Source organism: Apaloderma vittatum, unplaced genomic scaffold (assembly GCF_000703405.1).
Source record: "Apaloderma vittatum isolate BGI_N311 unplaced genomic scaffold, ASM70340v1 scaffold8722, whole genome shotgun sequence".
NCBI classification, from domain to species: Eukaryota; Metazoa; Chordata; class Aves; order Trogoniformes; family Trogonidae; genus Apaloderma; species Apaloderma vittatum.
Window position 1 is genome coordinate 8,969 of NW_009703069.1, and position 23,813 is coordinate 32,781.

The 23,813-nt window shown below is 37.0% G+C and overlaps 1 protein-coding gene across 1 annotated transcript in view; it reads left to right on the forward strand.

Annotated features, from left to right (window-relative positions):
- CFAP69 (cilia and flagella associated protein 69) overlaps positions 1-23,580 on the forward strand; it is a gene marked incomplete at its 5' end in the record, with an annotated part of 32,368 nt that extends 8,788 nt beyond the window's left edge. The window contains 19 exon segments of the mRNA XM_009864478.1: positions 495-593; positions 4,486-4,635; positions 4,759-4,936; positions 5,964-6,087; positions 8,804-8,852; positions 8,937-9,058; positions 9,512-9,728; positions 10,640-10,804; positions 12,048-12,166; positions 12,649-12,767; positions 13,792-13,873; positions 14,853-15,045; positions 15,644-15,781; positions 18,070-18,146; positions 19,183-19,377; positions 20,337-20,423; positions 21,966-22,070; positions 23,409-23,497; positions 23,499-23,580. Of these exon segments, the coding sequence (XP_009862780.1) occupies positions 495-593; positions 4,486-4,635; positions 4,759-4,936; positions 5,964-6,087; positions 8,804-8,852; positions 8,937-9,058; positions 9,512-9,728; positions 10,640-10,804; positions 12,048-12,166; positions 12,649-12,767; positions 13,792-13,873; positions 14,853-15,045; positions 15,644-15,781; positions 18,070-18,146; positions 19,183-19,377; positions 20,337-20,423; positions 21,966-22,070; positions 23,409-23,497; positions 23,499-23,580 (2,390 nt within the window).
- Positions 23,581-23,813: the final 233 nt, after the last annotated feature.

Genomic DNA, 23,813 nt, shown 5'->3' on the forward strand with positions numbered 1-23,813 from the left:
ATCGGAAGAAGATGATCTTTAAGGTCTCTTCCAACCCTGACAATTCTATGATTCTATGTTAGGCACCGGTAGCTCTCAATGGATTCCTCTTTATCCTGTGGAAAAGGATCTCTTTCTTTGCTCTCTTTATGACATGTCATGTCTGCTAGAAGAAGCAATTCTGACATGGTAATTATGACAGCAACTTGGTGTAGTAGTTTTCTTCCAAATTCCACGATTTCTGGAATAACATCCAGTCTCTTATAAGGGTATGTAGCCGTAAAGCAGAGGAGATCACTTTTTGATTAACCTTATGCTGCTTCTCCTTTGTCCTCTTCCATGTGTGAGTCCCTGTCTCTTGAATATTATCTAATCAAACTTTGCATGAAATGACTGATTTATAGGGGATATGACCAAAGGAAACACCTAGTACAGTAAATAGAAATGTCAAGATTACTTTCTGAAAAAAATAATAAACTTTATAAATGACTTTTTTTTTTTCGTCTTTCTGACAGGATATTTGATGAGGGTGCCAAGCTCTCAAGTTAAAATACAAATCTGTAAGTGCATTGTTAGCTTTTATAATATGGAGCTACCAAGGAAAGTACTTTCAGGTAAAGAATAGTATTTCCAAGTGTCACAAGAAATCAAGTGTTCATTATTACAGCTACTTTGAAATATCTCTTTTAATTAGCTATGGATTCATTTCACTTCATAACTATAGTTACTTTATCTCATATATTAAATATATGGCATTGGGAAATGTGCATTTAACATGTCTTTATAGAAATGTCTATTCAGAATCTGAAATTACTTCATCAATGTACAAGGAATTAATTATTGTACTTATGGGATTATGACTAAATCGTATCCAGAAAATGCAAAGTGGTCACAAGGTCTCTGAAACATGGATAATGGAGGAAGAAAGCGTAGTTAGGAACAGAATTATAAGAAGGGAAATGTAATTTTCAACTTTGTATATGTAGCCTGGACAGAAGCAGCTCTGGTTTACTTGTATTGCCTGTGAGGGATAGACCTGAGCCCATCTAAAATTGTTTGAGTTCATATTATATGGACACATTTGAGCATAGGCTTTGAATAAATTGTGACTGTCTCTGCAGAAAGAGGCAGACAGTGCCTGCACATGAGCTCAAGCATGATCAAGCATAGTATTAGGGATAGGCATGCAAACTGTCATCAGAATCCACTACTACTTATTCCTTTGACCCTTACAATGGTGCCAGAGTGTTATTGAAGAGTCCATGAAGACCCTTCTGCTGAGTCGTAAGGTTCAGGCTGGATCCCCTTGCTTTTAAACTTCCTCACAGAGAGGGGTCTAAGTGCAGCTGGATCCAGTCTTAGCCACGAACAGTAAAGAAAAGTTCAGATAGTAGATTCTGCCACAGAGACACTTTATTTCAGCTCAAGCTGGGACCCTCTGAGACGGACCCCGACCAAAGAAATCCCTGGGTAATTATATCCTTATAATCCAAGCTGACTTCCCCTCATACAATAGTTTGATCCAATAGTAATATTTGGGTCTCAGGTCTTCTTATTCCTCATTGGATCTTTTATTCCTCTCCAAGTGTACATTCTTTTCTTTATCTTGAGGATGCAGTTTCTGTTGATCTTATCTTCCTCAAGTAGCATTCGTTTCTGGGCCTTTCTTCAACCCAAGCTAATCAGTACTTAGGTAAAAGTCCACAGTCTGAGCCTAAGGCTTCAGCAAAGCTGGCTGCTCATGCTAAACAATGTCAATTGTAAAACAAATTGCAATTCATTGTAATTTTAAGCAATCCCACACTTAATTCTAATAGTCTGCAAGTAAGCTATCCTCATTTCCAACACGGAGGCAAAGTCAGTCATGGATCCCCTCCTGGAGGGGCACATATGCTGTGAGGCGTCACTAGATTTATAGGCAGCCCAGCTAGAGGTGAACATTGTCACAGTGTGGATCCAGAGTGCAAGTGAAGGAGCAGTCCAGGTGTCACTATGCTCCCTGGCTGTGTTCATGCGGTGTGGCACTAGTGCCTGTGCCCTCATGCTAGTTTTCATTTATTTTAGGAGGTCTAAAGAAGCTGGAGCTGCAACAGCTCTCACAAGATTCTAGAAATACAAAAGCATATAAATCTGGTTTTACCTTACAAACAAGACTCAAATCTTTCAAGCATCTGTGTGTGTATTTACCTGTATATCTGTAAATAGTTCCATCAAGATAAGTAAATGCTAAATATTGAGATATTTTATTCTTTTCCTCCGAATTTGGAATATCAAATAAGTTATCTCAAAAATGAAGAAAGTATTTTGGTCTGATTTTTACGTCAAATTCTGTATTTCTAAGCATATATGTAAACCTTGCTAAAGTTGGATCCAACCTATCAGAGTTTATGCTTAGTTAAAACTCATTTCACTGTGTGCATTATCTGCATGTATCAATTCTTCATTTCATGTAATTTGAGAAATATATATATTTTTAAGCTATTTAAGTTTATGAATTAGCATATACAGTTGCAAGAAAAAGTATGTGAACCTTTGAAAATTTCATGGTGTTCTGCATTAATTTGTCATAAAATGTGATCTAACCATCATCTAAGTCAAGAGTACTGACAAATAAAGTGTGCCTAAAATAATAACGCAAAACCAATTCTGATCCTCCGTGTCTTTATTGAACACATTCATTCAACATTCAAAATGTTAGTGGAAAAAGTAAGTCAAGCCTTGGAATCAATAACTGGCTGAGCCCCCTTGGCAGCAGTAACCTCAACCGGGGGCTTCCTGTAGCTGTGTATGAGACCTGCACATCATTCAGGAGGGATTTCAGCCCATTCTTCCTGACAGAACTACTTTAGCTGTGTCATATTCCTGGATGTCTCATGTGTACAGCGCTCTTCAAGTCATGCCATAGCATCTCTATTGGGTTGAGGTCTGGGCTCTGACTTGGCCACTCCAAAAGCCAGATTTTGTTTTTCTGTTGTGGACTTGCTCTTTTGTTTTGGGTCATTGTCCTGTTGCATCACCCAACGTCTACAGAGTTTCAGCTGACATACAGACATTCTCAAATTATCCTGAAGAACTTTTTGACACACTTAGGAATTCATCATCCTCTTAATGATTGCAAGCTGGCCAGGCCCTGATGCAGCAAAGCAGGCCCAAATCATGATGTTTCCTCCACCATACTTTACGGTTGGGGTGATGTTTTCATGATGATATGCAGTGCCCTTTTTACACCAGATGTAGTGCTGTGTGTGCTTTCCAAATAGTTCAATCTTTGTTTCATCAGTCCACAAAAAATTTTGCCGATTCCACTGTGGAGTGTCAATGTGCTCTTTCGCAAACGTCAGGCGTGCAGCAATGTTCTCTGTAGTAAGCAGTGGCTTCCTTCGTGGTGTCCTGCCACAGACACCTTGCTTGATCAATGTTTTGCGTACTGTAGACTCATGAACACAGATATTAGCCAGCTCCAATGATGCCTTCAACTCTTTCGTTGTCACTTGGGGTTGTTTCTTCATCTCACTGATGAGTCTTTGTTGTTCTTTTGGGATTATTTTGACTGGGTGGCCACTTCTTCGCAGGGTGGCCACAGTCCCAAAGCGTCTCCATTTGTAGATCATTTGCCTGACTGTAGACTGGTGAATTTCTAAGGTCTTTGAAATCACTTTCTAGCCCCTTTCCAGCTTCATATAAATCAACAATTCTTGATCGTAGATCTTCTGAAAGCTCTTTTTGGTGAGGCATAGCTCACCTGAGCATACGTCTTGTGCGGAGCAAACTCAAAAAGTCTGAGTGGTTTTTATCAGTCAATGTAGCTCTAGTCCACACCTTCAAACTCACTTTCTTCACAAGAATCTGGTTAGCTTTTCTGAGGTCAACTCAAGGGTGCACTTACTTTTTCCACTAGGATTTTGAATGTTGAATGAATGTGTTCAATAAAGACACGGAGGATCGGAATTGTTTTTGCGTTATTATTTTAGGCACACTTTATTTGTCAATATTCTTAACATAGATGACAGTTAGATCACATTTTATGACAAATTAATGCAGAACACCATGAAATTCCCAAAGGTTCACATAGTTTTTCTTGCAACTGTATGATTAGAAATTTCTTTTCTCAGTGCTTCTCCTGTAGTCTATCCTCTAGGCAATGGACTACAGAAGCGAACTAGATCCTGCACCAGGAACTTATTACATGACCTGAAGAAGGCTTTTTACCTCTCTATAACTCTGCTTGGTGTTTTTTTCTCTGAATTCTAGGAAGCAATTAGTTTGTTCATATAGCATTTTAGTCTTCTTGAAGGTAAGCCTGTTGGATATGCCTTAGGCTTTATTAATACTCAGATATAAGAAAAGCAGCTCTTGTTGTTTATTAGATTTTTTTTTATTGATTTTAGGACTAAAGAAATGTGATACTTGGTTCTCCATCCTTTCTTGAGAAAGGATGAATATTTTGTGAAGCAACCAAAATTCTGAATATTTACTACATTATAACTAATGCTATTGTATGTGCAGGTTACCAGCCAACAAGTGCAAACTATAAAATCCAGATGGCTGAATTAGGAGGATTAGCAGAAACTCTCGTTTTGTCACTAGCATTAGTTGAAAATCAACTTACTGAGAAGTTGTGGGTACTTAAAGCTCTCCAGCGTCTCTCCAGCTCTGGTTAGTACAAACTGTTCTTTCAGCAGTCTCATTACATCTGATCTTAGATCATTTATTCTCTGAGCATGCCAAAACAATTGCTGGCCTACAGGGAATTAATTATTTGTATTTTCATACTTTCAGGAGTAAATTGCAGTCTTATGATGAAGGCTCAAGCAGCCAGCAAACTCTGTTTGTATTTCAGTGGTGTTGATCCCTCAGGACAGCTGGTGTTCCGCTCCTCAGAAATCCTATGGAACCTGCTAGAAAACACCTCAAAGGAAGAAGTTGTTAATCAGCTCAGTAGCTTGGAATGTGTACAGTAAGTACAGGGAAGCATTTCATGAATTAGTATTATAAATCTGGAGACATCTAAAGCATTCCTATTGTGTAGCATTTTTTTTGAAATTAATTGAGAGAAAATACAAACAGGGAGTGGAGGTCTCTCATTAAGCCCTCATGAAGTTTTCAGTACCAAAACATTTGATTCTCCAAAACAGAAGCAGTACTAGATCAGCCCTCATAGCCAAGCAGCCCATGATTTAGGCCTCTCAAGCATCTGTTTCTGTTTCAGCGAGCACTGTGGCCGCCTGTGAGGTGCCAGGAAATGATGTATGATCCAAGAGGTCCCTGCCTGGTAGCTTACAAACTCAGTGGCCAGGGTGCAGCTAAAAGCACATCCAGTCAACTTCAAACCTTTTTCATTGTCAAGCGTCTCTTTTTTTCATGAACACAGAAACCCATCACCAGTTGTTTCTGTTACAGGGCAAGAGGGAGACCAAGGTGCTCTGCTGCATAGTGTAGGGCGTGTAGCCCTGTCTATGGTCTGCCTTTCAATGTTGGTAAACTTAATTGCACCATTTTCAGGCTCACATTTAGGCTTGGTAGGCCAGAATCACTGCACTGTTTAAATGCTTATGTTGTAATGTTAGTAAGAAATTCTGTGCTATGATATACAAGGCTTAGTTCTAGATCCCCTGCTGGAGTAAATAACAGGGTCTCCGTTAGTGAGTTACACTGTTTTAAGTATTTAGGATTAGACCATTTCTTCTCAATAATCATTCAGCAACATCCAATTCCATACTTGGAGTAAATATTATGTCTTTCTATTAATTAATTATAATACATACAGTGGAAGGTGCAATTTGTAATACACACACTTTGTGTATATGTTTAAACTGCACATCTAGTGGTATACATAAGAATCCATTTCATGAAGTTTTAAGTTATGTCTCTTGCAGTTAAACCCTAAGGCTTTGAAAAATACGATGCTGAAAGAAGATTCTTATACCTAAAGCTCTCTAAAATCAGAATATGAAAACGTAAAATGCATTTCATTTTCTTTTAAGTGCTTTGAAAGAAGCATTTGTAGACCTTCTCATGCATGGTTTCGGGCATTGTGATCGTCAGCTACGGAATGACCTCTTGGTGATTGCCACATTAGTAGCTGGAAACCCTGCAGCACCTATGATTGTACGTATTTATAGTTTTATTCCAGAGAGTAATAATTCCTCCTTTGCTATTATACACTCAGCATTCTTCCCCATTAGGTTTGTAATACTTGTTCTACTATATGTCCAGTGCTTTCCTCTGTCTTAGATTTGCTGAGCAAAAAACCATTTTTCTTTCTGCAATTCCCTTCACCTCAAAGAGACTTCAAATCTGCAGGTCATTAGCCTGGAGTACTAACATCAATCTTCCTTAATACTTGGAAAATTACGCTAACACTATTTGTGTGTAAAATTTAATATTAACTCCTGTATTCTTGTACAACTTCTCCAATGTGCCATTCTGTTACAGTGAATTTTGCACTGGATCTCATTTGTTGTTTGAAGATGTAGGAGTACAGGCTATATTCAGATGGCCCAAATTCAACTGAAATATCTGTGCCTCATAACCAGGAGCAAGAAGGATCCCCTAAAAATCAGCTCAGAAGCTCTAAATAAGATGCTGAGAAAATAATTACTTAGATCCAGTTAATAAGAAGCTGTGACTGTGTCACATAAATGTAGTCCAGAGTGCACTATCATGACTTGCCTAAAAAGTAGATGACTCATTCTTCTGTAACATTCCAGAGTTTTTATGAGGAAGCTGCAGAGAAGTTAACTTTTTATAGATGTTAATTTTCTTGTGCTCACTTGTTTTGCAGTTGAGATTTAGAACTTGAAATGAAGTTGTGACATACATACTGAATAATTAATCAAATTCCTTTAGATCAAATGGCTGTTCCAGAATGGATTATTTTCAGGGTGTTAATTTCTCAACTTGAGTAAATGTTTCCCAATTGGCCATATTACTAAATAGATTTTATGGTCATCAGTGAAGATTACAGATTTTTCATTCAAGCTTTCCATTTTATCACTAACCGTTATGAAATGCCTGTTACACTATTGCAGCAACTTACTTAATGTCTAAAACATTTAAATTGTTTATCTGGCTGTAGAAACAGGGCAGTTTTTTCCTACAATTTGAATAACTGGACATGTTTTTAATTCCTTATACTACAAGAAAGAAATATTATTTCAATGCAAGGAAAAATGAAAATATTTTAATTTAGATTCTGTATTCTCAGCTTCCTTAGAGACTTCACAAGGTACGGGATAGAAATATTGGGTAGACAACAACATTAACATTACCATTGAATTCTGCCTTGTAGATAATGGCAGAAAAATGTTCATCACAATGTTTTCTTTTTTTCTTAATATACCATCCAAGCAACTGCAGAAAACTCAGTCTTGTATATAACATAATTCAGAAATCAGCACAGAATTCTGAGCCTTTGAAAAGGAGAATAATTTTCTCACCTCAAGGAAACTGGAAAATATGTGCAAAGTAAAGCTTATAATGATATTAATTTTGGTTGTCTCTGTGTTAGAACAAAACTGTTTGGTAATTGCTTACTGGTTTCCATCAGAATTTAGTATGGCATTAATCAGCAAGGAGAAAACATTAATATATTTTAATGTTGTTTTTTATTTAACCACTCTGCAGTGACTTTTTACAGAGAATATAGAATATACCATAGAGACAAAAGCTAATGGGCAATGTAATTGTGTACTTCAATATTGTCTTTACAATTACTTTTGCAGTATTTTTCTGATTGTTAAAATCATTTAGGTGTATGCTAACTTCCAGAGCCAGGCTGAACAAATCTAAGCCCAGTTTTTTTGGATACATCTAAAAAGCTGGTGCAAAACTAACAGAACGGCTTGATCCTGTGGGGATGTCTGTGAAGTTGGGGGCCGGTTAGCTCAGTGGTTTGAGCGCGGTGCTGACAAGGACCAACATCGAGCTCGCGGGTTCGATTCCCGCTCGGTCCCCATCTGTTACCTGGTCTAGTCAAGAGGTGGCGTCCCTGCCCAAAACAGGGAGGTTGGACTAGATGATCTCTAAGGTCCCTTCCAGCCTAGGCCATTCTATGATTCTATGAAGTGTTCTGTGAGCTCTGCTCCTGCTGCGAGCCAGTGGAAAGCTCTGTGGTGACTTTGCCAGAGTACTGAAGTATTTTTGCCAAGCTGAAGTATTTCATTGCCCAAAAGCAATGTCCTGGGAGCCATGGCTTCCAATCCCCTCAGAAACAAAGCTCTTTTGCCTCTAGTGTGTTGCACAGACACGATTGTCCTGTTTGCTCTCTAGGAGCTGTGAATTACAACATTTTATTTTCTGATTTCTTTAATATGTAGTATTTATAAATGCACATTGCTCATACATGCAGTTTTTATGTGCTTACTTGTAAGTGCACTGAAGTTGAATGTAAGTGTATTAGTGCGCCCAACTGAAGAGGCAAAATTCTGTGTACTGGTGACCCTCGATGTATAAACTTACACATGCACAAGTGCATTTTAACAAACACAACTCTAACAGTACTGAGAATATGGGTTTCTTGGGCGGTAGATTATAGTAGTGATTATAGTAGTGAATACATGTGTTTGGGACTTCCCCACACAAGTTCAGACTTACTCTGACTGAATGAGACATGGGTTTAACTAACTGTACCCTTAGGACTGTAGTTAGTATTGTACAATGTCCAAAGGGTTGATCTCTTCTTTGATAAAATTCTGTGTATTCTGCCATAGGATACATTAAGCTCTGTGTTCTGAAGAAAAAAAGCAAAACTAAAATTAAATCATAAGTCTTAATTTCACTGCAATTTAGTTTAATTAATGTATATTTTTTGAATGCCTGTTAGGAAAGTGGATTTGCAAAGCTGTTGATAGTACTTGCAACATTTGCTGAAGGTAAGAGATTCCATACTACATAATCACACTGTTTTTACTTTTAATAGTGATTTTTTTGTAACGTACCTATAATTTCTTTTGTAGTTAAAATTCCCAATCCCTTGGTAAAAGGTATTAAACTTACCTACTCTTATGAGGACTTTGAGATGAAGAAGTTACTATTTAATGTAATAGGAGTCTTGTCTAAAGACCCATGTGCTGTACAGGTAAGTTCTAACAGAACAGAAGATACAGTAAGAAAAAAAAAGCTGAAAAGAATCACAGGAATATTATTTAGCTGTTCATCTGCCGTAGTCCAGTAGACTGAAATCAGCTGTTCTTCAAATAAAAAATTCATACATAGCTTCAGACCAAGCAGCGTGCAGTTTCTATTTTAGAAAAGTTACAAATCTAGACCATGCTAGAAAAATAGCTGACAAGTGACTGCAAAGCATTATTGAGGTACATGTGAAGAACATAATAAAATTTAACAACCCATAGTCTGTATGAGTGCTACAGAATATAAAAAGAATTTGTCTGTGCTTGTAGTGTTCCTGACATACTTTCTCAATAAAAAATAATTTTCTTAGTGTAGGACAGATAAAGTTGACTCATTGCTTTATATTTTTATATGCATGTGAAACCTGTAAGCTGTCTCTCTCTTTGTCTTGACTCTGCAGCTTCTCAGAGAAAATGATGTGATGCCAGCTTTGCTTTGTTATGTAAAACCAAATCAAAAGCCTGGATTTCATGACTGGTCTGCTGCTCAATATGAAGAACTACAGCTTCATGCGATTGCTGTTCTAGCTTCAGTGGCTCCCTTGTTAGTAGATAAATATTTGTCCTGCCAAGCGAATACTCTTCTCCTTGTATTTCTAGAATGGTGTATAGGCCAAGGTCAGTAGATACTCATGGCTTTCACACACGATAACCTCAAAGCACGACTCCACTGGGCTTACTTTCTTTGACAGGAAGACAAAATGTGAAATTCATGAGATCAGAATGATCCTTTTCCAAGAGGTCACTTGAGAAGCTAATCTTTTCTAAAAAAACGGCACCGGTGCGCCATTCATTGAATCATCATAGAATCATAGAACAGCCTAAGCTGGAAGGGACCTTAGAGATCATTTTAATCCAGCCTCCTTGCCGCCCGGGAGGCCACCTCTCGACTAGATCATTCCCTGAGCTCCTTCAGTAGTGAGAGCAGCCACACATTTCTGCTCTCTGTGTTTTAAGCTGAGTCAGATACACTTACTGTAGCAACAAGTCCATCCAGTAATTCCTGCCACAAGGAAGGACGCGTTAAAGAGCTGTACACAGTAAGGCAGCTTCCAGGCTAAAGTTGGCTTGTGGCCATTAGCTAAGAGCATGGGCTAAGCAAAAAAATAATTAACTATGCCCAGTTTCATGGACTGGTTTTCTGGGGGTGGATAGTTTTAAGTTTTCCTAGGAAGAATTTTTCATTTTCAGTCTAATGGAGATCAAAAGGTTGATATTTCATGTTATGTTAGAGAAGATATTTTGAGTTCTGAAGGCTGCTCATAAACCTAGTAAGAATAAAAAACTGTAATAATTTTAAATGTTCACCGAAATCATACCTTCCTTACGAATGTAGAAAGTATAGCCCAACAAAGAAAGGCTTATTATGCAATGGTTTTAACCAGGAAGCCTTTCAAACATTAAGGGATTTTGTTTATTTGTTTTTAGCTTACACTGATAAGCTGCTTTTCTTTTCTTTTCCTGAGCACATTAATATTCTGAACCTACATTGTCTGCCAAAAAAAATATTCATTATGATTACTCCACAGACCCTTTCTTTGGTCAAGGCAACAGTTTCCATGGAACAGGTGGTCGTGGCAACAAACTTGCACAAATGCGCTACAGCCTGAGAGTGCTGAGATCTGTTGTGTCCCTTTATGATGATGCTGTGAACCTTAATTTGAGTGACCAGGGAGCAATTATCGAGCTGCTGGGTAAAGCACAGTTTGTATTGCTATACTTCAATTAGTTAATTTCTGTTGACACTAAGAATGTCCATGCTTTTTTGAGCGCTGTGGTTTTAGTGTGTTACTCCTCTGACTGCTGAAAAACTTCAAGCAATCCAATATATAATTCGATTTTGAATTTTATTGCATTCTAACACTCAGAATTGAGCAAATTAAGCAAAACAGACAGCTGTAAAAGCCTCGGTGTTTAATTTCAGAGTGAAAACTGCCCCTTCTCCCTTTATTATACTGCATTTGTTACATCTTATTTTCATTGTGGTAGCCCCTAGGAACTCCAGCCATGGGTCTTGTTCTATCTAGATCTGTCATAGTGTCACTTTCCACAAATCCTCTTTAGAGGAGAAGAAAATTAATAACAATGTACTTTTATATGAATAATATCATGAAGAATAAAACCAGATTAAACTACTTAACCACTGCTCCTTCAGGTTTAGAGCATTTTCTTATTCAGTAACACGTACCTGCTGCTACATTTGGGTCTAAGTCCCAATACACAGTGGCTTAAGTTCTTTTCTTATAATAATATTTCCAGTATTCTGAAAGAGTCATACTGGAAGGAACAAAATAGGTAATATCCTCTGGAATTCAGAGTGTTCTAATAGCCTAGAAATAAAAGATTTTATATCCTGAATTGAAAGTTGAACTCCTGTGAAAACTCTGTGGAAAGTTAAAGATTTTAGTGAAAGCAAAATCAACACTATATATCAGATACAAGTAACCTCTTACTTTGGCAAAGTTATGTGTCTGAATGTCCTCTTTCACACAGTGGTTCCACGGCTGATTTTCTCAGCAGTGGTGATATTTTATGTCTCTCCCATATTTCCACTGTCAGTACAAATGTTTGTGAGGCTGTACAGTGGAGCAAATCAGCAGGTCCAGTGCTTTTTCCTAAAAGTTCCTTAATTCAGATCCATTCCCTGAATTGGTTGCACTGGGACAATACAGGAGGCACCACAGAGACCGAACAAGGAAGAAGTCAGTGCAAGCTGCCGTCCTTAACTCACCAAGAGTAAAGTCCATGAAACTACAGCATCAGAGTGCTGCACTTCTGTAAGCTGTTATAAAAAGCAGGAGATAAAACTGAACAGCATGAAGAGATTCCTTTAAAAATCCCATGGTGTAAACTTCAATTTTTTAAAAATCAGCAGCTGTTATAGAATTCTGACTTGTGTATGGGACATTCACATGTATTAAATATATTCATTTACAGACATCTTAAAGTATGCAGTGAACAGATCTAAAGAGAAAGAAGATGCCATTCTACTGGAAATCCAGACTGATATATTATTTCTTTTGTCTGCTCTCTGTGAAAATGATCTCCACAGAAAGGTATGTATCTGCCCGCCTCATACTGTGCAAAACATGTCAAAACATGGTATATTTTCATTTAAAGGATACTGCTTTCTTTTTTTTCTTTTTTTTCCTTTTTTTTCTTTTTTTTTAAAAAAAAAGAAGATGTAGTTCATCACTAATAAGTCAGGTCTGATAACTGGTACCTGTGACAGTGACAGGTAAAATGGAAAATCACTCAGAAATCCACTAGGAAATGTCTCACCTACTTAATTGCTAGTTTACATTATTTTAAAAAGAATATGTGAAGGTGTATTAACAAATGAGTTTAGCAGTTTGGAAAAACTGAAAATCTGATTTTCTTATGTATATCATAAGGAATATATCCTGCTCTAACAAGTAGGCCAAATTTATTAAAATATAAATATTTAAAGTTTTCAGTTCTCTTGGTACTTCATTATATTTAGCTATTTAGTAAATATTATTTAGGAAACATGTTGCTTTTATTAATGTTTCAACAGGAACTCTTCAGCTATGAAGGAGTAGATATGCTTATCCCATTCATTCAGATGGATCCAAAGAAGTTATATAGTGGATTAGGCCACAATTGTCTCCTCTTCACTGCACTCGACTGCTTGTGGTTCGTAAAGTATTTTAGCAGCAGTAACTCTTAAAAATGTAAATTCTTGTACTTTTTAGGTCTGCAATACTATGGCCTTTCTCTGCATATGTAGGCATTTCTGCCTGTGTATAAAAATCCTCCGTACAATTTAAGTAATTAAAAATTATACCAAATAAAGGGAATATTCTGGATGTATTCTTTTCTAGTTAGGGGTTCGATGTGACAACCTGACTCCCTGCACAGCAGTCTAGCTCCCCTCACAGAGTGACTTCCTAGCATGCAGAGTTACCTCAGCCTTTAACAGAGGTGTATGGTTCGAGTCTGTAAATAACTTTAGGGAAGTAAATAGAAGGCAAAAATAGATCAATATTGGCTAAAAGCTGTGTAAGCAGAAAAAGTGTTTGTAAACTGGCTATACTGGGCTAGAAATAATTTAAAGATTGTTATTAAAGAATGCCAAAAGTTGGTTTGTTTTAAGACAGAGGTTGATAAATACATTGAAAGCCAAATGATATATTTGTTTGGGAGAAAAGACTGACGCAGGAGATCCCTTCAGTTTCTGTGTTAATTGCCGTGAGTAAGGATATAGGAGAAGGAAGCAACATGAATGCTGGTTTATGATTATTTTAGGCTGAGAGAAGCAAACACTGTTGCCTTTGATTCTGCTGGCAGAAATACTCACCCAGCCTTGAAATAAGCCAGATCAGGGACATGATCTAGCTAAATTTTAGCCTCTCCAACTGTGTTAGTTTTAGTTTAAATCCATATTCTATTCCATTTCATTGTGAACCTGCCAAATTTCTTGGGATGCTATGAGGAAGGTGTGCCACCTGCAAGAGGAGAAAAAGCAGTCAAGTAGAGTGTATTTAGTTACCCAGTGTAAATGAAAAGGCATGTGAAACATGATTTTTCTATTCCCTGAAGGTAAGAAGCATATTGCATACCGAATATATTTATGCAATTCTGTAAAATAAATAAGATGCTCATAGAAAGTTCTAAAGCATAAAGATATTTCTACACTATGAAATTATTTCTGTTTAAGGTCCTGTGTCGTTGGATGTTATGTTGCAGAGGATTATTTTCTTGAAAAACAAGGCATTTTTCTCCTTCTGGATTTGTTGGCAGTAGGTATTTCTTTGTTGTTGTAAAAAAAAAAAAAGTAGTAAAACAACATGGAATATTGCATTGTTTTTGTTACAGTATCTCCTAAGACTATTATAATACTAATAAAAAGATCAGTATATGTACATGCCTGAGACAGGAAGGTGATCACACAGGAGGATATCTCTTCAGAAATCATTAGAGGTATTTTCCATATATCTTTTTAAAAAATAAGCATTTGACAGAGGGAGTTTGAATTTACCAAAGAAGATCCCCTTCTTAAAAAGAAAACTCAGACTATGCTCTTATTTTGGGTAAGATATCTATTTAGAAAAGCACCTTCAGTTCATACTTCATATTGAAGTTAGTAAGAACAGAGTTAGTATACACTTCAAGGATATAAAACTTTAGATATTTAGAGTTAGTTTGTACATGTATTTTGTATGTATAGCTACTTCTGTTGGTCTTGGACATAGAGCTGACACAGGCATTTTACCTCTCACAAAATAAGCGTGCACCTTCCTTGTTTCATTCCCCCCAGTCTCACTGCCAGGCTCTGATGCCCTTGCAGTGCAAGGTGGCAGACCCTTCCCTACTCACAGCTGCTTCATAAAGATCTGGCCACAAAACAGAACGGGTGCTGCATGGTACCACTCTGCCACTGCCTTCAGAGCCTATTTCTTACTAAAATAAATCTCGATAGTAATACATTCTCCAGCATGTGAGCCTGGAAGCATGTATACAGAACCTGTTATGTAATTCTACACACAGGTATGCACATCTTATATGATCCTACACTCATTCCCCTCGTGTTCTTTGATTTATGAAATTTTCCATGGCAGGATTCCAGAAACTTGAAATAAATCTTGCAAGTTTACACACTAGTTTTGTGTAAATAGTTGTGACCAAAAGCTTCCAGTTACTTGATTGCATTTTTTGAAGGTAGAAATCACTGTGTTTTGAATAGTTTAAAACATTTTTTTCTCTTTTTCCCTCACCAAGTCAAAGCAAAAGAACCTGTACAATATCATTCTTGGAATCTTGGTTGAATTTTGTGACAACCCTAAAACCACTTCACACATCAGTACCTGGCGAGGAGAGAAAGATCAAACAGCAGCCAGCCTTCTAATACAGTTATGGAGAGAGGAGGAGTTGGAGCTAGGAGTCAAGCATGATCGATACGGAAGGATTGTTGGTAAGTAAGTTTTATGTTGTATGTGGAACAGTGACCAGTTCCACTGAATAAAGTGAAACAAAGACAATATTTGTTTTCAGAGTTGGAATCCTGATGAAAATAAATTACAATATTTAAAGCTTTATACTGTGGTTCTTACCAAACCCAACATACCTTCTATCTATGCCACTAGATGGCATTTTCTACAGCACCTGGGTAACAAACAGAACTATGACTGGTATCCTGAACAGCTTTCCTAATGCTGGGCAGATAAACTACTTAATTTCTTCCACAAAAGGCGTTATGTTTTGTTATATGTTGTAAAAAGAAGTAAGGAAAGTGCTATGATCTCACAAATCTTTAGTCATGCTAATTAATATTTCCTGGCCCCAATTATCTTCAAATCTCTAGATAAACTATCAAAAGAATTTGCACAATGACCACAAAGTAAGGTGGAACTGTCTTCTTTTGCAGGAGGCATCACAGAAAATATGTCCATAGCTTTCTGCTAAGTGTCTTCATATTTCATTATATAGATAGCATTTTCTCTATATTTAACAGCTTTGGGAACATGCTACCTCTTCATTCTTCTGCTCTGGTTTTGTGTTTTGAAATTTAGACATGAAGAGCCCTATTGCTAGCAGCTTCCAGAAACAGCAAGAGGTCATTCCCATGCCTGCCAACTGTCCCAGCTTTGCCATCATGGAAATTTCAGAAAACATACGGGCAAAAATTTATTCATTATTTTGCAAGCTCGGTAAGTCAAGTGAATTGCCTTGTCAGTGTCATATTTGTCATGAAAATGAACTTGTTCACTGGCAATCAATAAAGTCACTAGGAAAAAAAACAACAAAGGAAACATTGAGATGCATTGTTAACACTCTGTTAGTAATAGATGCTTGTTCATCCTGTTCTTAATTGTCTCTATTGATGGGGATTTAAAGATTTCCCCAGTACTTTTCTGCCCATAATGTTAGGAAAAGTTTTCCTAGAATTAAACCTAAAATCTGCTGGAAAGTTTTTGATTGTTTTTTTTTCCCCACACAAAATATCTCTTTCATACATTTTAACACTTTTACATTGAATTGTGTTTCCCTAGATTTAAGATATTACTCACCAATCTCATTTTCTAGCATAAACTCTAATTATTCTCATTGTCTCTTTCTTGAGTCTTTCCAGTTGATTCACATTCTTGTCTATCTGTAGTGTCCGGAAACTCCAGCAGAAGTACTCCAGCAGAAGCCTCAGAGCAAAATATAGCTAGATTACTCTACTAATCTTGTAATTAAACATTCTGATATTAATATGACAATTGCTGTATTCATAGTGGTATGATATTGTTTGCTCTTTTGACTTAGGATCCTATACAGTGATCTACCATCCTGTATTTGTACGGATGACTGTTTCAGCATTTAGGACTTATTATTTGTCTTTACTGATCTAAATTCTGTGAATTTAGATGATTTTTCAGATTAGCAATATTAATTTGCACTCTAAATTTTTCCTTCAAAATGCTGTGGTTCCTGCTAATTCTATGTTATTTGCTGAATATGAATTCTCATTAGACCCTTGTCTAAAAATCTACACTAAAGAAAAGATACATGATCAACTCTACCACATGTGTAAGATCAGACCATTCTATGATTCTGCAATATCTTATCTGGCTGTAGACAAAAGCCAGGTCTTAGTTTTTACTAATTCATGCTGGATATGTTTCACTGTTACCATTTAGCTGCACAAACATTATATCTTTAGTTATTTGTTTCAGTCTTTTTTTCAGGAACAGAACTGAACCAGTATTCTCTGACTTGTCCTTTTCTCTTTTTAAAAATAGGCTTTATGGGGGTTTTTATGTCCATCCTCCAGAGATTCAAAGATGATCAGTAATTGTTCTGAGATTGCTTCAACCAGTTCCCTGAGTAACCTAAAGAACTGACTGGTTTGAAAACATCCTTGGTTTCTCTAGTAAACTGTAGCTAGTTCTTCCTCTGTTGTAACCCAGGTTCTTACTAATTTTTGTTAGTGTTAATTATGTTAAATGTTGCATCACAGCTAATTTCTTCATTAAAGCAAAAAGACATGATATTTCATTCCAGCTTTCTCCTATGCTCACACATACCTCTTACATTAGTTACATGCATCGTAATGTCTCCTGCAAAGTACTGAAATTACATGAAGTGGATAATAAAAAAAAAAAGGAAATATTTTTATAGTCTTTTTTCAGGATCTTCCTCTTACTATAGTCATGCTCCATAGCAGGCTGTAGCAGGGTGATCTAGAAAACCAGTGTTAACTGGTCTTTATTTATGGTATTTCTTAACTTCAGAACATGATGATAATAATCATAGGTAGATGCTATATTCCCAATTACCATACAGATAATGATCAAGTCTAGAATGAAATTTGGTAGACTATATATAAAGTTTTTTGAAAATCAATTATAATTAACATTCAGCATGCAAAAAAACAGGCATAGTCTCAGCAACCATACTTCTCTATCTTTATTCTTTTGCACATACTGTAAACATATTTTTTAAGAGATGGGATCATGATGCTTAAGGCATTGTGCTTAGGGCTATGAGATGGAGGACACTCTGATAACACAGCTTTGAAACAAAGTACTGGACACCCTGTAATATGATTCTCCTGTTGGCTGTTTCACAGCTAAACCAGACTCTATTTGTGCCGAATTGCTGCTTTAGAAACTGTGACCTCTGGACTCAACTGTTTCTCTGCTTTAACAGAGCATCAAATCCCCACCACAAAAGTGTAGCAAAAGCAGTACTGTCCTGGCTTTCCGAGTGATTGGCACGTCACTGGAGCCACTCACAAGTAAAAATCAGTATAGAGTGAATTTGTTACCAAGAAAACAGAGGCTTTTATCACCAAAAGCCTGCTCAGGATTAGAAGGGTAACTGACTGGTGTGTGTGATGAAGATTTTGCATGTGATTATACAACAAATAAGACGGTGTCTTTTTTGGAGTGTTATGTTCTAAGATAAATTCATCATGACATTGATACTGACATGATTAATATTCTTTCAGGTTTTGAAAATTTACCTGGCTTATCTGCTAAGGATTTTGTCACTCTTCCTATCATACGTCATTATATTGACTTCAAAGTGAGTATTGTGGAATAAAATATTACTACTGTATCTGCATTTGCAAAAATAGCGAGTCTATGTCAGGAAACAACAAACAAATAACCCTTCAAAAGCTGCCACCTGTGTCACAAGTCACCTATAGTTTCACAGAAAGTGTAAGCCGGTATTTATCATCAAAAGATACAATCCAACAACCATCATTGCAGCACTCTCTAGGCTCCTCCTTTCTACTGATACAAATTTTTGTGACTAGAAACCAATGCTAGGTAAAAATAGCTCAGGAAAAAAAATAGTTTTAACTGTTTGCCAGCTCAAGAAACAGGAATGTGCCAAAACAAGAGTAAGAAATTCAGGAAGGACTGGAGAGTAGGACCGCCTCTTTGTGAAGTAAGATCAGTTTAGGGTGGGGCAGTCTGCCATTAGAAATGACATTAAATATATATTCTGATAAAGTTTTTTTCCATGCTCTTACATCTTTGCCCCCTACATGCAGTATCCATCCATACTGTCAAGTGTGAACAATTATGTGCCTATAGAAAACAGGAGCAAGATAACAAGCTTTGTGAGAGCCATCCTGCTCAAAATATGCTTCAGTTTATGACAATTTTCTCCTTAGGAACAAAGTCTGTGGGAGCTCAGAGTGTTCAAGAACTAATAAGACTCAATCTTTGGTTGACAATTCCAGTTTCTTTTTATGTCTCATTTTCAGTTTGCTCTGGTAATGTCCACAGTCTGAGAGTTTAAGAAGCACCCAGTTAGACTCAACACTTCACTCCTGTAATTTCGTATCCTGAAACTATCTGTGTTTCTTCTGAGTTTCTGTAGTTCTCAGCATTCCTGTTACTCCTCAGTAGAGTCAAACTTGGGCTTGGGAAGGCTTAGGGAGGATTATCATGAATGAATTTGGCATAGTGTTGCTCAAGTCTAAACTTCCATAAAAATCCTGGTAAGTGAAACAAGAATAAGGAGACAGATGTTTGCTCTATTGTATTTTGAATAATTGGAACCAAAAAAAAAAGAGATACATGTCAAATACTGTGTATTTCACACACAGGTTAGAGAAGTTTGGAATGAACTGTGTGCAGAACTAAAAGAAGAATCCAGGCCTGTTACGTCAGATGAAGAAGCCTTGAAAGTTATTTCAGAAGCATCAGAAGATCCTGGAAGAATGGTTGCTGCTCTGCAGACAGAAGTGCTTGAAAGCCAACACCACCAAGATCTCCAAGAAGAGGAAAAAACATACACAAAAGTAAGGCAAGGAGTATTTAAACAAGTAAAGCGCATGTAAATTTTTTGTTGATTTGTATGAAAATTTTATAATTATGTAATGTGGAGAATCTCATGTGTGTATAATGTTTGAACATATTTTAATTTGTCTCAGCAGTAAAATTTTAACTTTAAATTCAGTTAAGCTAACCTCCGTTCTCCCAATTTGTATACTTTTGCCAGTCTTTAGAGAACAACATGAAAAACTGAAACAGTATCATCAGTGATGCAGCAGCAATGGTGTAATGAGAAATTATCCCTATGTCACTATAAAGCTGCACATGTGTTCATCTGTAGCGGATAATTTAAAGTACCTATTACAATTACATCTGCTTCTTAAAATGAAATATAAGCTTCTGTTATAAGCTCCCTTGGCTTCACAGAGCTTTATTACTTCAGAAAGTAGGGGGTTGTGTTTCCCAGCATGCTGGGAGTGAGCAGGTATAGATGGTTTCCAGCTTTGGTGATAGGGCAAGCATGTGGCATTTTTGCTCATCTGCTTTCTAAGAAGTAGGGTCAGTTGGTCCAGTTGTCTAAAATCTCATGCTAGTGTTTTTGAGGGATTGTCATGCATTATGAAGCCTTCACTTTTGTCACCAGAATTGATTGTCTCTGTTACTCAGCATCTGAGAGTGAGAATATACAGAAAATATTCCTGAAGGAGCTGGGGCTCTTTCCAACATCGGTGTTGGAAAAGGGGAAAATTAATTCACACAAAGGAGTTAAGCCTTTTGGTTTTTTTTAAGGCAGTGCATAACTGAAGTTTTTATAGGGCAAGTAGATTACTACAACATTATCATCCAATCTCAGGTGAGAGAGATGAGCTAAGGCAGTCAAAGGGCCATAGGTGAACATACTATTCAAACAGTAGAGGCAAACAATTCAGAAAAGCTCATGAGAAAAGGATTGTGTTGCACCTTGTAAATCTCATTTATATTACAGATCCGAGCTATCCATAAGCAGAGAGAAATGGTAAATAAATCTTGGGAAAATTTCTTGACTCGGACATCAAACTATGAGGCATTGAAGGTAGGAAATCTGAGTGATGGAGTAGAACTTAATTCACAGTGTAGTTATAATAACTGCAAAGTTCCAAATGCATTTCTTAATGAATTATGATATTCAAGTAGAATTTAGAGTACATTTTGTATTCACACTGGCATAGAAGAATCAACTGTAAGATGTATTGGCAAAGCTACACAATATTTTTCTTCCGCTCGTCTTACTACAGTCACAACTTGAGGATCAACATTATTTATGTACTTGCAATTAGGTGATGGTGACATATGTGTGTGTGTGTGTGTATATATATTTGTCCTGAAACTGTTGAAAGTAAAAGTCTGGTCATCCTTATTTTTCTTTATTTCTTCTAATAGTACATTTCCTACTTTTTGTACAGCAAACATCTTTCAAGACTGGAAATATTTTATGATGAAAGGTGTTTCTTTTTAGCAATATTTGCGCTTTTCCAAAAGAACATAAAATTAGAGCCCTGGTTAGGCGATCAGACCAAGTTGGAGAACAAAAGAAATCAGACTTAAAAGAAATGCTTTGGCAGCTGAATTTAATTTTTCTTTTTTTACCAAAAGAGATACAAAAGAGACTATTTTTCTTCATGTGCAAGCACCGTCCTGGCCCATGGTAACGATCTATGCTAGAATTAGAAATTAGAAAGGGTCAGAAAAAGGATTTGGAGAACTATAGGCTGGTTAGTCTTAACTGAGTCTCTGAGCAGCTCTTTTAGGCACATGAGGGACAAGAAGGTGATTGGCAATTGCTGTCATTGATTTACCAAGGATAAATCATGCCTTGCCAGCATGACTGCCTTTTCTGATAAAATTACTTGCTCTGGAGAAGGAGGATGATGGATGTTATTTCCCTTAGCTTTAGCAAGGTTTCAATGATATTCCTCAAAGTTAATTACAGAGTTGATACTATTTAACCTTTTCATTAATGGCTTGGATATTAATTAAGTTAATTTTCATTAATGACTTGGATATAATGTATCAGTATGCCTGCTCATCCCATTCATGCCTGACACTGAGCTGGAGGGCGCAGTCCATGTGCTGGGAGGTGGGAGGTAGGCTTGCGATTCAGAAGGAGCTTGACAAGCCGGACGGATGGTCTGAACAAAAGCTCCTGAAATTCGGGAGAGGCAACTGTGAACTCGTGCCTCTGGGGTTTGTTAAGGTTGTGACCGGCCGGCCTGGGGACTGACGGGCGATGTGGAAGTGTCCTGGGTGCGGGGTGACAAGCTGAACACGAGGCAACAGTGCGCTCTTGTGGTGACGGAGGCTCACAGATTATGTGGCTACTTGAGAAAGAATATATCCCGCAGGTCGTAGCAAGCGATTATTCCCTTCTTGCCCTTGCAAAGCCATGGCCATTTATTCTGCTTTCGGGTCCCCGGCGCAAGAGAGACTCGCAGACCAGAAGGGAGTTACTTACAATTAAAGGCCAATAGAATTATCACCACTTTTATTTTGTCATTTTGTCCATACATTTTCTAACAAGTGCAAATGACATCATTTAGATTAAAAAAAAATGTGCTGCTTTTCTAACTATCTTTAGAAAGCAAAAAGGCTTCAGGAAAAATCAATAGAGGCTTCCAGATCTAAACTGAAGACTCAAAACGGAGCAGTCCATGCAACTGATATTAAAGGCCTCAGTACAACAGTAAGTAATCCCAGTGTCATTGTTTTATTTTCATTAATGTGTAAGTGGTTTGGGATTTATTCTAGCTGCATATGTGCTGCTGCTTACTCTTTCTTTGATAATGTTTATGTTGGTAATAAAGAATCTGTATCTCCTGCAAAGCACCACTTCCCTTTCTGACATATCCTCAAACAACAGGTAGTTGGTCAGAATGAGATTCAGATCTGCACATTACTCATAAAAAGTGTGAGCAAGATGGACCCTATGCTATTTGACAGGTATCTCTTGTGAGACAGCTTATATATCAGTGAGACTGTTAATCAACAATATTTTGCAGAAAGTATCTGTAAATTTTAGATATAAATACAAGTTGGAATTGTTGGTAGAGATAAAGACATTGTTACTTTAAAGACTTGGACCTCAAGCCAAGATTATTCCTTTCTGTGGAGGCAAAGGATTTAACAAGAAAATACGCTTGTGGTTACATAATCAATATTTCAACAACTGTAGACAAAAACAAGGAAATGGTTGGTCCATTTTGCCCCATAAGTGTATGAAGTAAATAAACGTATCAGCAACATCAGATAAAAATCCTTGGATACATTGCTTGGAAGAATTACAATTGACAGATATGGCTGGCAGTTCTTTTCATGTAACAATCTTCCCTCCTGTCTGCCAAACACCCTTGACAGGAAGAGATGAAGATTAAGCTAAGATGGTTGCTGCCAACTAGTCAAGGTCAAATAATCAAATGTGTGAGCCACACACACTCAAAGAGTTGTATTGTTTGTTTTAGTAGGTCATGATTAGAAGATAGAGGTGTCACTCAGGGATTTTTATTCAAAGACCTGAACCTATTCAGTATAAAGAGTCCTAATGAGACTGGGAAGTGTATGTCTCCCTCAGTCTTGGAGTCTTCCTGGAGTTACAGGCAATTGCATTCTGAGAGAAACAGGATCTGTTCCCTTTTTTTACTTTGAATATTAATGTATACTGAAATTCTGAGGACAAAAACTGTGGCCGACATTATATACAAATCTAAATAATACTGAAAAAAAAATTTTCTATTTTTATTTAAAAAGGCTTGATTTTCTTTTTCTCTACTACTAAAATTGGACATGAAAACAGAAGAGCAGAGTACATGAAGTTACCTGCTGAAAACCACTCTGTCCTTTCCTTTGTATTGATGGGAACAGTTTGTGAATTTAGTATAAAGGATAGTCTGAGTGCACCTCAGAAACCTCAGCATGCATCTCCACCAACTAAATAATATTTTTGAATGACAGTTTATAATTTAACTCTCGTCTCATTTTAAATGCTAACATGAATGTCAAGCAATGTATTTATTTTGCTTTTCAGGTTGGATCTGGTCGCTTAGTAACTGTTGAAAGTACACCTCCTCAATTAGTTGGAGGGCCACTGGCTGTTAGAGACTTTGCTCTTAGAAAGCCTCTGTGGAGAAGCCTTAGAAAAGATCAAAAGAGTTAAAATGCTGGACTTCATCAAGAAAGATTCAGTACCTGTAGAATAGGTAGAGATCTGAGCAGTGCTTTTAATATTGCATTTAACTGTATGTGTATTTTAGAAACAAGATAATATCTGCTGGTAATCTTTGATGAATTGTATAGAATGTCTTGAAAGTAAAATTACATTTTGTCAACTAATAAAAACATGGAGATGATTTATTAGTGAAGTACCACATATAGTATGGTACAAAGGTATGTTGAGTCTCATAGTTTTGTGTATTAGTGTCAGGTTACCCTG